The 16585-nt window shown below is 38.8% G+C and overlaps 1 protein-coding gene across 2 annotated transcripts in view; it reads right to left on the reverse strand.

Moving 5' to 3' along the window:
- Positions 1–971: 971 nt before the first annotated feature.
- SMOC2 (SPARC related modular calcium binding 2) overlaps positions 972–16585 on the reverse strand; it is a 168395-nt gene continuing 152781 nt past the window's right edge. The window contains exons 10-14 of one of the 2 annotated variants that reach the window (XM_039531798.1): positions 13675–13777; positions 9096–9370; positions 7012–7092; positions 5320–5363; positions 972–2556 (exon numbers count right to left, since the gene is read on the reverse strand). In XM_039531798.1, coding sequence (XP_039387732.1) covers positions 2533–2556; positions 5320–5363; positions 7012–7092; positions 9096–9370; positions 13675–13777 — 527 coding nt within the window. In that variant the 3' untranslated portion in view covers positions 972–2532. The remainder of the gene's footprint in view (positions 2557–5319; positions 5364–7011; positions 7093–9095; positions 9371–13674; positions 13778–16585) is intronic. The other variant, XM_039531799.1, reaches the window with a different exon arrangement.

Raw genomic sequence — 16585 nt, forward strand, 5'->3', positions numbered from 1 at the left:
ATCCAATTTTAAGAACTATGTATTATTTATAGTAGCTCAGATGCAGGACATTAAAACCAAACCATGGTTCTGGCAGGGGAATATTTACATGACTATAATCCCTAAGATTTTTTAAATAACTTCTGAGGTTTTAGTCATGGAATTTCATAAGAGTCATGTTGTTAGATCCCATACTGCTCTTTGGATATTTTGGATAATGGTCATAACATGTATTTAAGACTTTAAAGACTATTCTTCAAACAAGCTGACTCGAATGGCCCTTTTCTTACCCCTGTTTTTGAAAAAAGTGTCATGGAAATTTCCATGGAAGATTGTTCCATTGCATACACATAACATCTCTTCTGAAGAGCATAGTGATTTAGAGTCAGATTCCTACTGACAAATGCTATTGTTAATCACATTGGGCCCAGTCTTGCTGAGCTTTCTTGAGAGGTGTTGAGTCCTTAACACCTTCCAGAACTGAGCCTATTATTTTTACTTATACACCTCAGCTGTGCATTTTACAACAAGCTGAGGATCTAACCCAAAGTTTCTATCTTGAAGAATTTACAATGTAGAAAAGACATGAACTAATATAGGGCGAGATGACAGTCTGCAAGGAACCCAGAACAAAAGGTGGTTGAAATGGTATAATGTCCAATGTGGTTGTAGCCACACCAATCATCATTGTGTTTGTTCTATATTTGTTAAATTATTAAATGTTCCTATTAAGCTGCCTCACGAGGTGTGTGGAAACCAGAGAGATGGGGGCTGTCTAAGAACCTTGATTGGTAGGTACAGAGTGTGGGTGATTGCCGGAAAAGAAGTGGGTTTGGAGGAAAAATTGGAAATGATTTACTTCATTAGCCTCTGTGTCTCTTAGAGGCTATTCACGTCATAGAATCAAAACAACCAGAACAGGTTTGATAGCATACTAAGCTTTAATCTAAAAAAAGATTAAATTCAAAGTTTAGCATTATAAAAGGATATCAAATTTTGAATAAAAAATGCTTTTACAAAGAAAACACATTTGCCCTCCCCAAAAAAACCCCCAAACACCTTAGCACGTTCTTTTTTTTAACAATTCCAATGTATGCACAGTCTCGTAGCAATATTTCAGCATATATTCACATGTGGAATTTAAATGAAACTTTTGTTTCTATAACAAAGATTTTTCATATGTGAGTTTGATCCAAGTCATCCTTCTGACTAGCTAATCTACATATTGCTCCCAAGGCAGGTCCTACACAACTGCTGCTCATTGCAACGTACCCACCCCTCCATATTATGGTTTTTAGATGCCAGCAGTCCATTTATCACTGCATTGATCAATTCAATTACTTATAATTCATTTTCAAGGTCTGAACCTTTTTTCAAGTTCCCTGCTAGTTCACATCTGCAAGTTCCTGTTCCCTTAAGGCACTCCAAAAGAAAGAAAAGAGAGAGAGAGGAAAACATGACAGAAAAGGTATGAAAACTTGTAGGAACTTCTCCCAAAGAGCAAGGAGAATGCCCAAGGCAGGGATTTTTCTGACTACACCTCCTTACAGCAACTATTTATAATTTGTTCTGTGATAGCTTTACCGTCTCATGGACCCTGCGGCACCCCCAGGAATGGATGGGGGCTCAGCCAGGTGTAGGGAAAACAAAAGACAGACAAGTCTGTTTAGCCTTCTTTGTCTCTTCATAATTAGATTTACAATACTGAACAACTGTGTCCCTTTGCTGCCTTATGCTGACTGCAGGAACATGCTCTAGGGCTTGACAGAGGCTAACTTGAGTGATATTGCTTTTCAGTTATTTGCATGACTAATTTAGGCAAAAGGGCATACCCTCTCCCCATACATGAACCCCAAAACAAACAAACAAAAACCTTAGTCAAATTTATAATGGAAGGCACCTCAAATGGATAAAATACATTTTTCTACAAGAGACCTAACTGTAGAATAGCTGTTGGAATCCTTTAGTGGTTGCATTCTCATTGCGTTATCTTTGGAAAGCAAAATAATAAAAACAAAATGTTACCAGCAGGGAAATATCCATTCACTTAGAGGCTGCAAAAATGAGTCAACAGCAATTTTCACACTTCCCTTGGACTTGGAAACATAAAATCTCCAACACTGCTTGGACAAAATTGTCAATACAGTAGCTCTTAAGCAGTTTTTCAGACTAACTATGTTTAAATGACTGTATTGGTAAAGAAAAACAAGGCATACTATTGAAACCAAGATACCTAGAGTCAGGTTTCTATATTAATGTTTGCAAGAAAGCTACTTAAAAAAAAAGTTTAAATGCAAACTTTTACATCTCCAACACATACAGATTTCATACGACAAAAGAAGGCACATACATTGTATGTGATAATTTTTTTAAAACTAGCTGTTACATTTTCACAGATTAAAAAAACAGTCTGTTTAAATATCTCATTTCTACAAGGTGAATTTACATTTTAAAGTACAAAGTGCAAATACTATGGTTTGTTTTTTTTTTATTGCCTTTTGGTGAGGAAATCTCCCACATGTCAAAGAGATCTGGCTTGGATATGTAAGCTGTTCATCCTTGCTTCTTAGAGCTTTGCTGAAAAGATATTTTTTAAAAGGTTATATTATTATTCATGCCTGCAAGTAATTTAATATACATACCAACACTTATTATTTATATTCCAGTGCTGTCCATAGTCCCCAGTCAAGATAATGGCCGCATTGTGCTGGATGTTGTACAAACACATAAAAAACAAATCTTGCCCCCCAAAGAGTTAATCTATTTTGCTGTCCATGTAGATTGACAAAAGCAACATCTTTACAACCTTCTACCTATGGCATCCCTGGGTTCTGCAAAACACACAGTTCTAGATAATAACAGCTGTGATGGGGCAGGACCAAGTATATCTAAACCATCTTTGATGGGTGTTTGTAGACTATCCAGTGCTTAATTACCTTTACAGTTGGAAAGTTTTTTCCTAATATCTAACCTAAATCTCCCTTGCTGCAGATTAAGCCCATTACATCTTCTCTTGCCCTCAATGGATGGACATGGAGAACAATTGATCATGGTCCTCATTATAACAGCCCTTAACATATTTGAAGATTGTTATTAGGTCCACGCTCAGTCTTCTTTTCCCAAGACTAAACATATCTAGATTTTTTTTAGCCTTTCCTCATAGGTTGGATTTTCTAAACCTTCAATCATTTTTATTGCTCTCTTCTGGACTCTCTCTAGTTTATCCATATAATTTTTTGTTCAAAATTGGACACAATACTCCAACTGAGGCCTCATCAGTGCCGAGTAGAATAGGTCAGTTACCACGTCTTACATATGACATCCCTGTTAATATACCCCAGACTATTTGCCGTGGGGAGGGGGGGGGCTGATGTGTAGCAGGAAGCTGAGTAAAGCAAGTGACATGTGGCTACTAACCTAATTCTTTGAACTCTATTAATATTTTATTTCAGATTGAAAAGTCACACATGAGACTACATCGACTTTGATGTATGTGCCTATATCTATATATTCACACAATCTATGTTACTGAATATGGGGTAATGCTTTGTTCACTCTTCCAATTAAAAAAAGAATTACTAAGGAAAATGATGTGGTCCTTCCCATGATGATTCTTGTTCAATTGCCCATCTTCAAAGTGGCTGATTTGACCATTCTCTTTTAGGCAGGTGGTTTCTTCTGAGCAGCTCCTAACCAGATTACTTAATTTCCAATGGCTTCTTTTCAAGTGCAAGCTTTTGTGATGAAAGCCACCTTTTCCATATGAGGGACATTCGTAGCTTTGCATTGTTATAGTGTGTGACTGCCAACAGATGGCTTGCACAGCCAACCTTTTAAGATTCAAGGCTATCATTTCTCTCCAATAGCTTTTAAAATAATGGATTCTGAGTCAGCAAAAAAGTAAAGATTTAAAAAAAAATAGAAACAGTAGGGCTCTTTCATTATAGATGTTACATGTTAGAATCAGATTACAGGAAAAGGGAAGGGGGGGCATGTTATGCTTTGAGCGTTACACACATGTGCCAATATTTGCTATTATGTAATTAAAATAACCCTTTGAACGTTTTTTGAGTTCCGCCATAGTCATTGTTTTCAGGCTGCCCTGTTTAAAGTGTAAGTGATTTGCGGGCAGGATTTGAAAAGTTAAGACTATGAACATTTGTTTAAACAAAGGGAAATTTATTACATCTCTGTAGCTGTGAGAACGTTTTACATTCCATCAAAGGCATGTATAGGAGAGCTCTGGCAAAACCCACAACAAATGCAGAGCTTGCCTTAGGAAGTGTGCATCTAACATTAAACAAATCAAGAGATAAAATAAATAACAAATTGGCTAGTAGCAATCAAAGACCTTTGCCTTAGCTTTGGGGAATGCTATAGCAATTTCATCCTGTATTTATTTGTTTGCTTTTTGACAAATTTAGCTCTCCAATAGATAGGAAGTGGCGTTTAATTAACCACAATTATGATCATTCTGTCTGGTCTAATGCTGCTGTTTAATCCCCTGGATTGTTACTTTAAATAATGTATTTTCATTAGTAATTTAAAAGCCAATTCATCACCTGCTTCTGTCTCCTGTACATTAATATTGGTTACATGGTAACTCTCTTGTGGTATGCCTGATATAAAAGTAACCGGCAGTTCTATCCATGATGCCCTCCAGAAGTGAATTGTTAATTTAAAATTATATATAAATATAAATCCATGCCAAAATAGCAACCTTCAATCCCTTCCCCTGGCCTTCCCAGTGCATCCTATCTGTTCAATGTCTGTCTTGTTTTGACTGTAATGTCTCCTGGGTAGGGAGTCTATAACTGTGTCCTGTACAGCACCAAGCACACTGACTCTAATAAATAACAATAGAAATCTAGGCCCCATTAATACCCTGACTGGTCTTGTCTTCACTAGGGAAAAAGAATTTTCTTGGCATTTGTTATAATCCTACTGAAGAGAAGGCAAATTGTAGTTATAATGTGTCGGCTAATCAAGGTAAACCCTAGATTGCCAACTAAAGTTTACCTCAACCAGCAAATGTGTTAAAACTACAACTGCTGGGGCTATTTTAGGTGGATTAAAAACACATCTTTGCACTAGTGAAGACAAGCTCTAAATGGGGGATAAGTGGTGCATAGGCTTTGTGGGGGCCCTCTGCACAAGTGAGAATTTCAACCGGTCTGAATAAACAGGCTGTTTGCTGAACAGTTCCATGGGGAATCCTTCCACCCAGGTCACAGTGTCAGATGACCCTGGCTAGTATGTGTAGCCTTAAGGCTGAAACTATAATAGCTGAAAAATACAGTATAGAGAGGCAGAATGGAAAGAGCTCTGTCCAGTACTTACCTGCTGCCTGTTGGAGGAAGTGCTTTCAGGATTATTTTGGGGGGCTGGTAGAAGAGAGGGGAAAAAAGTCATGAGAATAGCTTGCATGTTGTTTCTGTGCAATATTGAGTACGTTTTTCTTATTGCTAGTGGATAAATGATGTTCCCCTATTACAGAAATAACACCCTAAAGTGCTTTCCACTTAAAACCACTACAGTAATATTGTAATCAGCAGCGTGCTGCATGTTACTGCAGAATATTGCAATGGTTGCTCTATAAGGACTGGAGAATACAGCTGAAGTGGAATGGAGATTTTTCTGTGCTATCTGCCTACAGTGTAAAGCAACGTAAATTTGATCAAAGTAAAGACACCACAGTGTAAAATCTTGTATCCATGCTGCTTGCTGCCTTTGAAGCCTCTAGACCAAATCTGCATTTCTTGTCCACTCCAATGGCACAACTGGAATACAAGAACAGGGTCCACTGACGAAACCAAAATGCAGTGGAATGTCTTATCTAAACTGGGAGCACTGTGAAAATACCCAGTGACACCGACAAAGTGGGTGGAGGGCAGCATCTCCTCGGAGACCCTAGAAAACCTGTGTAGAATCCTTGGTTTTAACTGATAGGAACTCCTGGAAATGGGCCATGGTTCTGGGTATTTATAAGCAATGAGCAATCATTAATGAAATGCTCTGCATCACAAACTTTCCATGAGGCTAGATGGTTGCTTTGCCTACAAGACAGACTTGATCATTGATTTTCTATTAAGATGGACTTTGACAGAGAGGCAATGTGGTGACAGCGGCAGGGGACACCTGCTTATTAATCCCATTGTTACATCAACTCCATGTGACCTTGGACAAGTCATCTAGTGTTCTTTAAATAACAGCATTATGTGGTGACTTTTTCTCTTGTCTGCGATACTATGATTAGTGATAAGGTTACATTTAGTTCCAGATATATGGAGATTAGATTAATGAACTTTCATTAGGCTAGTTCAATAAGGTTACATGAAAATGTTTTCCCTTTGGTTTGCCTAGTATATTTTCACTTGTATTGCTTATGGCAATAATAAGAGCATTCTAGAGAACAGGAAGCTCCTAAGAATGACATTTCATAATAGGGGCAATATAACTTAATATTTTTTCTAAATGAGATCCTCCATTTCAAGCATCTCACTAAAAAGTGCATTTTCTGCTTTCCCCTCCTAATAACAAAGCTGCCTCTTTATTGGAGTGACTTGAAAGCTGAATAACTGGATTCCTTCCCAGTAAATATCTGACATTTGTTCAGTGAGTGTTGTCATCTATTCAATTAATGTTGGACATCTCAAACTCATTTATTTATTGCTCTGGATTTTATTCTAATCTCCCTCAAGAGCAAAGAGCACGGAAAACGGATGGCCGTCTGGAGGCGTTTCCTTTTATTTTTAATCACTACCCCACAGCGTATGCCCCACCACCCAGCAGGGATCATTATGATGTATAAAGGGGAATTTTGTCACTTGCCTGTAAGAGGCTATGCATAAGCATATATCCAGATTGCTAATCTGAATGCAGGGAAGAAAGCGGCTTCATGGAGTCTCAACTCCCACTGCCCTTGGAAGTGACTAGGTGGGGGGGGGGTATGGAGTAGATGGAACCTTAGTTTTGACTCCCAACATGCTGGCCAGCAAAGTGAGCTGGTGCAATGGGGGAAGAAACATGTACCCTGTAAATGGCTGCTGGAGCTTGCTTCCTGCTGGAGCCAAGGGGAACCAAGGTAGGAATTGTGATTCTCTGGTTTTATATCTGTTGATAAAAGAAATGGTGCCCATGTGGCATGTGTAGCACCCATTCAAGATTATGGAATCACTTGTACACATCAGGCCTAATTCCCCTCTCTTATACCAGTGTAACTCTGACTTCAGTGAAGTCATGCCCATTTTACACTGGAGTGAGAGAAGAATCAGGCTCATCAGTCAGGACACATTCCCCAAATTGTACAAACTAGGAATTTATTTCTTTTTTAAATTTTAAAGGTGAACCTTTAAAAAAAACACACACACATTAAAAATGATTAGGGCTAGTGGGGAACTTATTTTCCCTTTGTAAAAAAATTTCAGTGGTTTTTTTTTATTTTTGTCAAATTTTCTTTGGCATTTTTGATTTGACAGAAAACCAGCAGTTTCCAGCAAACAAAATCCATTGAGTGGTCCATTGGGCAGAGCATAGGAGACTGAGTAAAGAAAACTGGGTTTTAGTCCAAGTCCTGTCATTGACTTGCTGTGTGTCCTGGGTCAAATCACTTAGGGCTTGTCTTCACATACAGTGCTACTGGGGCGCAGCTGCACTGATGCAGCTGTAGCACTTTAGTGAAGACACTTCTATACTTGGGAGAGCTTCTCCTGTCAATGTAGTTAATTCACCTGCCTGAGAGGCGATAGCTATGTTGACAGGAGAATCTCTCCTGTCAACATACCTTTCTTCACGGGGCTAGGTTAGTATAACTACATCGCTCAGGGGTGTGGATTTTTCACCCTGAATGACACAATTATATTGATATAGGTCTGAAATATAGACCTGGCCTTGGGGCCTGGTCCTCATTTAAACTATGGCTGCCGTGCACTGCCTGGCAGTGCAATGGGGCCTTAAAGTAGATGTAAATGGGTAAATTGTTACATTTGCACCTTTTTACACAGCCAGCGGCGTGTATAGCAGCCTTAGTATAAATGAGAACCAGGCTGTTGACTTTAACCAGGCTGTTAACTTTCTATTTTGACCTCCGTAAGGTGGGAATAATGATACTTCTGTACCTTTGCGCAATGATTTTTAGATCTGCTGTATAGGTGAAAAGTACTCAGTATTATTATTATTCAACCCACAGAAAATATATTGGATTAGATATGTTTTACTAAATCTATTTGTCTGCTAATACCCAGTTTCCTTTATGACTGCAATCTACCACGGTTACCCTATTTTCTCTGACCTACATGAATAAAAGCTGTATGGGGAACAATTTGTTTTTGACAGAAGTTTCCCAATCAGCATATTCTTCTCTTTCCTTATCACACTTGTGATAGTTTTGTTTACTGGTCTTTGACTGGGGTCCCTATTCTATGTTCTTAAAAATATTAAGCAAACTGTACAGCTATTCTCCAGTCACATTTTAATTACAGCCTCTTATAATACAAAACAAGTGTATAAACAGAGACTTTGTCTCCCACTTTCCAGCATTCTCAGGAATGATGTGGGTGATTTCCCCAGTGCTGCAAAGATCTTCAATTATTTGACTCCCTCTCCATCAATTCTCAAAGTCTCTGTGTACCAGCAACCATTCTGTCTGCTTAATGGAGGGATGGACAGTCTTTCTTCAGAGCCATTCAGTGGTGCTCTAAAAATGGCTCAAGTAGCTACTAGAAAGTGAACTTCCTTCCATAGCAAGACACCAAAGAACAAGCAAATGTATCTTCATTGTAGCCAGAACATGTTGTTCTGCTGGAGTGACTTTCTAGTGGAATTTAGTACTAACTTACCCTCTTTGCCTTCCTATCATGCAATAATAACTTCAACAGGTTAGTATTTGATGATCAGAGGGGCTATTGCCTTTGTTGGAACTTGAACTGTTGACCATCTGATACAAAAACACCAACCCTACCACTTGAACTAAAGAACCTCTATTAGTTAGTCATAGTTACCATCACTGTTTTTATACCTTTTGCAGGATTCCCAGAGGCTGTGGCCTATCAACTTTAACCTTAATCTCTGCCTGATCAAAAAATCTAGTTAAAAGGATAGTTAGAAAAGGTTCTTACTGTGGCGTTTCTTTGTGTCTGCTTTACCGTCTTCTTTTGTTACGCCCAGACAACCCATTAATTCTTGAACTGATAAGGATTTGTCATTGTTCACATCACAGTATTCTACAAACTTCTTCACACATTTTTTGGGCTTTGACTTTTTTCGCAGGAATCTCTTGAACGGCTTGATTTCCTTTTTGCCAATATCGCCACTGGAATTTTTATCAAGTTGTTTGAAATACCAGTGGACCACTCTCTCTTCCAGAGTATGATTTGGATCAGGTTCTGAAAGCCTGCAATGTGAACAGAACATTACGCTTTACATTTGATCACACAGTCCTCTTATGTTACTTATGAATTTTTAGATTAGTATTAGTAGATAAGGGTATTTTAGTGAGGTAGGGTGACTTGAAAAATCATTTGTGACTAACTTTTGATGTCCTGAGGAGTCCAGGTTTTACAAGAACTGCACATGAATACCATTATTATACAGTGATCACACTTACATTTTTTGCTGGTTTGAAAGTTTTTAAATGGTGAATCAGTAAAAATGTTCATATTGGTGCAAACATTTTATAAATGATCATTATAAATCACACATCCCTACCACTAGTGAGCTGAGACTGGAATTCTGGTTCTGCTGCAAATTCCAAGTCTCTGCCACCTAAACTAAAGAAGACTGTCCACAGAGGCTAACAATAGCAGGTCCCTTATATTCTGTGATGCAGCAACTAGAGGGCACCATCGCACAAATACACACAAAGCCAATCATGATTCAAGGATGCTGACAGGAGCCAACATCAGAAAGAAAATGCAGGCAGGCAGATGAGAATAAAGACAAATATGCATAATTTCCTGTTTCTCTGGGAAAGATGATGATGCTAAAATATCTTCTTGCCATAAAGAAGGGGAAGTACAGGAATTAATAATTCTTCTCTCTGTTATGATTTAAGTATACAATCACAGAAGACACATGGTTACCACAGAAAAATATTGAGTGTGTGTGTTGTGGAATCATAGACTCATAGACTTTAAGGTCAGAAAGGACCATTATGATCATCTAGTCTGACCTCCTGCACAAAGCAGGCCACAGAATCTTACCCATCCACTTCTATAACAAACCCCTAACCTATGTCTGAGTTACTGAAGTCTTCAAATTGTGGTTTGAAGACCTCAAGCTGCAGAGAATCCTCCAGCAAGTGACCCATGCCCCATGCTGCAGAGGAAGGCGAAAAACCTCCAGGGCCTCTGCCAATCTGCCCTGGAGGAAAATTCCTTCCCGACCCCAAATATGGTGATCAGTTAAACCCTGAGCATGTGGGCAAGACTCACCCGCCAGCACCCAGGAAAGAACTCTCTGCAGTAACTCAGATCCCATCCCATCTAACATCCCATCACAGACCACTGGGCATACTTACCTACTGATAATCAAAGATCAATTGCCAAAATTAATTGCCAAAATTAGGCTATCCCATCATACCATCCCTTCCATAAACTTATCAAGCTTAGTCTTAAAGCCAGATATGTCTTTTGCGCCCACTACTCCCCTTGGAAGGCTGTTCCAGAACTTCACTCCCACTCTCATTGCTATTTCAACATGCTGAATGCTAAATTCTAGACTGAAGGTCAGAGTCTGCTTTCAGTTACATTTTTGGAAGCCCCATTGAAATCAATGAGGTAGCCAGGGTATAACCAATAACATAAAAACTGCCATAATGGATCAGACCAATGGTCCAGTAGCCCAGTATCCTGTCTCTGACAGTGGCTAGTGCTGGATGCTTCAGAGGGAATGGAAAGAACAGAGCAATGTCAAGTGATCCATCTCCTGTAGTCCAGTCCCAGCTTCTGGCAATCAGAGGTTTAGGGGCACCCAGAGGAGCATGGTGTTGCATCCCTGACCATCTTGGCTACTAGCCATTGATGGACCTATACTCCATGAACTTATCTAATTCGTTTTTGAATCCAGTTATAGTTTTGGCCTTCACAACATCCCTTAACAACAAGTTTCATAGGTTGGCTCTGCATTTTCTGAAGAAACACTTCTTATATTTGTTTTATACCTTCTGCCTACTAATTACACTGGGTGACCCCTAGTTTTTGTGTTACGTGAAGGGGTAAATAATTCTTCCCTATTCATTTTCTCCACTCCACTCTATCATATCACCCCTTAGCCATCACTCTTCTAAAATGAACAGTCCCAGTCTTTTTAATCTCCCCTCCTATGGAAGCTGTTCCATATCCCTAATCATATGTGTTGCCCTTCTGTGTACCTCTTCCAATTCGAATATTTTTCTGTGAGGTGGGATAACCAGAACTGCACACAGCATTCAAGGGGTGGGCATACCATGGATTTACATAGTGGCATTATGATATTTTCTGTTTCATCATCTATCCCTTTCCTAATGGTTCCTAACTTTCTGTTAGCTTTTTTGATACTGCACATTGTTTTCAGGGAACTATCCACAACAACTCTAAGTTCTTTTTTGAGTGGAAACATCTAATTTAGACTACATCACTTTTTAATTTACAGTTGAGATTATTTTTTCCAACATGGATTACTTTGCACTTATCAATATTGAATTTCATCTGCCATTTTGTTTCCCAGTCACCCAGTTTTGTGAGATCCCTTTGTTACTTGTCATAATCAGCTTTGGACTTAACTGTCTTGAGTAATTTTGTATTGCAAGATACTCAAGATAGTTAAGACCAAAGCAGATTGTGAAGAACTTCAAAAAGATCTCACAAAACTAAGTGATTGGGCAACAAAATGGCAAATGAAATTTAATGTGGATAAATGTAAAGTAATGCACATTGGAAAAAATAACCCCAACTATACATACAACATGATGGGGGCTAATTTAGCTACAACGAGTCAGGAAAAAGATCTTGGAGTTATCGTGGATAGTTCTCTGAAGATGTCCATGCAGTGTGCAGAGGCGGTCAAAAAAGCAAACAGGATGTTAGGAATCATTAAAAAGGGGATAGAGAATAAGACTGAGAATATATTATTGCCCTTATATAAATCCATGGTACGCCCACATCTCGAATACTGTGTACAGATGTGGTCTCCACACCTCAAAAAAGATATTCTAGCACTAGAAAAGGTTCAGAAAAGAGCAACTAAAATGATTAGGGGTTTAGAGAGGGTCCCATATGAGGAAAGATTAAAGAGGCTAGGACTCTTCAGCTTGGAAAAGAGAAGACTAAGGGGGGACATGATAGAGGTATATAAAATCATGAGTGATGTTGAGAAAGTGGATAAGGAAAAGTTATTTACTTATTCCCATAATACAAGAACTAGGGGTCACCAAATGAAATTAATAGGCAGCAGGTTTAAAACAAATAAAAGGAAGTTCTTCTTCACGCAGCGCACAGTCAACTTGTGGAATTCCTTACCTGAGGAGGTTGTGAAGGCTAGGACTATAACAATGTTTAAAAGGGGACTGGATAAATTCATGGTGGCTAAGTCCATAAATGGCTATTAGCCAGGATGGGTAAGAATGGTGTCCCTAGCCTCTGTTCGTCAGAGGATGGAGATAGATGGCAGGAGAGAGATCACTTGATCATTGCCTGTTAGGTTCACTCGCTCAGGGGCACCTGGCATTGGCCACTGTCGGTAGACAGATACTGGGCTAGATGGACCTTTGGTCTGACCCAGTACGGCCTTTCTTATGTTCTTATGTTAAATTTTGCCACTTCAGAGTTAATCCTCATTTCCTAATCATTTACCACATCCCATTTCCACTATTTACCACTTCCCATTATGAAAACTGACCATTTATTCCTACCCTTTGTTTCCTATCTTTTAACCAATTACTGATCCATGAGAGGACCTTCCCTCTTTTCTCATGACTGGTTAGTTTACTTAACAGCCTTTGGTGAGCAAAATATGGTCCTAATCCATTAATTTAGTCTAAAGCATATAAAGGAAAATCTGAAGATAGAACTAAATGGGTAAAGGATAGCACCATGGAGAGGAGAAGAACATCAAAACACAATGGCTTACTGGATCAGACCCTCAGTTTAGTCCAGTATCTTGACTCCAGCTGTAACCCATGATGGATATTTTAAAAGAAAGCATAAAATCCCCATAATGTGTTCGAATAGTGCAATACTATAAATTTGTTCCTGACTCCAGGTAGGTAAGCAGCGTGTACCCAGAAGCCTGAAGATTGTTAGTACTTAGGCATTTTAAATCCTAGCTACTGTAGCTGCAGATCCCTATTTTACAAGAAACAGACAAAACTGAAAGGAAAACAGCCCACTTTCTTCAAGTGAAGTTTAGTAAGAAAACAAAAATTAGGACTGGGGTGATTTATTTGACCTGATGCTGTACTGATGGTGAGAATTCAGACACCAAAACAACAACAACAAAGGCTTTCAGTTTCTGCCTTGTGGATACAGCCCATTATATTTTTTTCAGGAGACATTCTCTAACAGTTCTAATGGAATCTGTTTTCACTTCATGGAGACAGAAATAAAATTGCTTTTTAAAAGGGTTTTGTTTGGTTTTGTTTTTAAATTTCCAAATGCAATCAGAACTCTTTTTAAAGGCACACACTACAGATCCATTTCCAATCACCCAAGTAAAACCCACCTGCTGGAAGACAACGATGGATCGGAGACTGCGTGGACCATATCGGTGGACAGTGCATCCAGAACACTGGTCAGGAACTCATTCTTCTTGGCCCCTGGACAACCTAGGAGGGAAACAGAGTTTCCTTTTTCTTCTGTTGTATTTTCCACATAATAATTTAACTCCAAATTTAACTTCTTTGTTAGAGATGGACCTGAACCAGAACACTATATTTAAGCCCTCCACACACTTTGGGCAAGTTCACATCTTGGTTTAGGTCCAAATGATGGATCAGAACCAGAAAACAGATCCAATGACCCTTGAAGTCAGGGGAGTCTGGATCCAGATCTAGCCCCCACAGTTTGGATGCTTCCCCTTTTATCTCAAGATTGTTTTGTTTTGTTTTTTAACACAAGTTCTCTGTTGGTGTGATACGTTGAAAAAAAAACCAGTCATTTGATGTTTGTCCATCAGACAATTTGACAATGCAGGGTACAAGCCAAGTAGCAATACCTTGGGTTTAGATGCCCTCTTTTGCTACTCTTGATCACCACCACTGTGGTCTGCAGTTAATCTCTTTGTGCCTCATTTTGCCATTTGTGAAATGGGGATAATACTTCTTTTGTCCCACCTTTTGCCTGTTTCATCTATTTAGATAGTAAATTCTTCAGGGAGAGGGACTGTTTCCTTTACAGCTCCTAGCAGAATGGGGCCCTGATCTTGGTTGGGACCTCTAGGTGCTACTGTGATACTACTTAATAATAATAAAGTCACTGCCTCAAGGAGCTAATGCTCTAAAATAGATTGACAGCACAGTTCAGAACTTCAGGTGCATAATTCACCGGACAAATATACACTGGAAAATCCAATCTCAAAGCAGTGCATCTGGAGCATAGGGATTCAGCTGATAATCTGACAGTTGTTGGGCAGATTGATTTTTCACTTACACAATCCACCTGTTTCATTCCCCAGTCCTTTCCCACTCCCGGGATCCTGATCCAAACTTCATACTTTCTCCTATCTCTGTAAAGGACTGAACTAAACTCCAGCATGAGCCAAATACTCACATACTTTGCAGAGGAGACAGGGGACTGAAATCCATATTTTGCAACTCAAACCTATCTTTAGTATAGTACTGGTAAATACTTCAATGGAGGCCCAGTTACTTCAGTGTTGTTCCACAAAGCAGAAGAGGGGAATGCGTAGAAGGCTTGTGGGGAAGGAAGATGAGTGTATCAGTAGGGATTCATTACTTTATTACACTTCACAATGGCCCTCCAAGAAGGAGGTGGAATTATCTGAGACTGAAAAGCTCAACTTGTCTGGCAAGTTATTGTTTAATATGTCCTGTGTTGATACAAGGAAATGAGCTGCTGTTATATTAGTCCTGAGCAGTAGCACAGTCAGAATGGGTTAAGCTGTTTTCCTGTTGTGTGCAGCAGCAGAATCCACTGCATATTATGTCTAATACATTTATGCAGTTACAAATTCCCTGTCTTATATATTTCCCCTTGGCACTGGGGCTATTTTATTCATGTAAGATGCATGTAACAGGAATTCACTGAAGCAAGTTGCATTATACTAAAAGTACATATCTAAAACCAAATGTGACTCTCTTAGAAGAGTTCCTCTTTGCTTTAGTCATTCTCTACTTTCCACTGAACCCAATCTGAGAACGGAGGCAGTGCTTATGGAAAATAAAATCACTAAGGACGAAAAATTAGCAGAGTAAACAATAGCTTGAGATGACTTGACCTCCCTGTCTCTCATTCTTGCTTTTTTTTTCTCTCTCTCTTTCTTTTTGGCTTATTTTTAACATCCAAATTGGTTAATTTAGGAGCTACATTTCAATTTTTTATGTCACTTTGTAAAAACTTTGACACACCGGGAAAAAACAAAGGTTATGGGTAGGAATGTTTTCCAGTGGCTGTCCATCCCGCTGTCAGACACGCATAATGTACACACACAAATTCAAAAATCAGACGTTAGCAATTCATATGAGGCAAAGACAGACAAGAAAATAAATCAATGTCTTAATTCACAAGAAATTACAAAAACAAAAAACAAACAAACAAAAAAAAACCCTCTCATAGTTACAGGCCAGCTACAGGCAATTTTGCTTAAAATGAACTGGGGTTCCTAATTGTGTGTTTCATAAAATTGCGAGAGCAGTTGGACAGTAATCTTTGTAAAGAAAAAACCTTACTGTTAAAACAAACAAACTGTTGCTGTGAAACATTCTCAGTTACAACTCTGCTACTTAACATGAATTGAAACCACACAAAATCCTCACCACTTAAGCACAGAGCAAATATTCAGTTTCTCCCAATTATAACTTTTGCTGACGTGAGGGCAGTTACACAGTAATCACAACATAGTGAAACCTCTGTTCTCTGCAGGTGTTATCAACGTAGAATAATTCTCTGGGGGCCTCATGCTGTGCTTTAATTTCCCACAAGCTTGTGGCTAAAATGGCAGAGCTAGGGGGACTGTTTTGTTGGAATGTAATGAATAATTCACTCTCAGTGGACTGCATGCCGAAAGGGGAAGGCTAGTTTGTTATGAAGCTCTTATGACTTTTACTATGGTATACTTGCTTCAGTTTCTTTTTGTACTGCTGCCTATATTGTGTGGGTTTGACAGCTTATGTAAATAATTTGTTGTTAAAGGATTGAATTTGAAACCACATGATGTTACACTCCAAGGTTAGGTCTTGGAGACAAGAGTTCAGAGATGTAACACAGAATTAAGTGTTTACTTTAGGGATAGTTTTACCCACAATTACATTCTCCAGTCAAATATAGAATAGTCCTTAGAAACCTTGAACCATCCAATACATACCACACATGACAGGAACACACAAACACCTCACTTCAGCTAGAAACACAACAATATAAAAGCAATTAAGCAACATTAATTTTATATTTATGCA

The sequence above is a fragment of the Mauremys reevesii genome, linkage group 3 (assembly GCF_016161935.1).
Source record: "Mauremys reevesii isolate NIE-2019 linkage group 3, ASM1616193v1, whole genome shotgun sequence".
In the NCBI taxonomy this organism is placed as follows: Eukaryota; Metazoa; Chordata; order Testudines; family Geoemydidae; genus Mauremys; species Mauremys reevesii.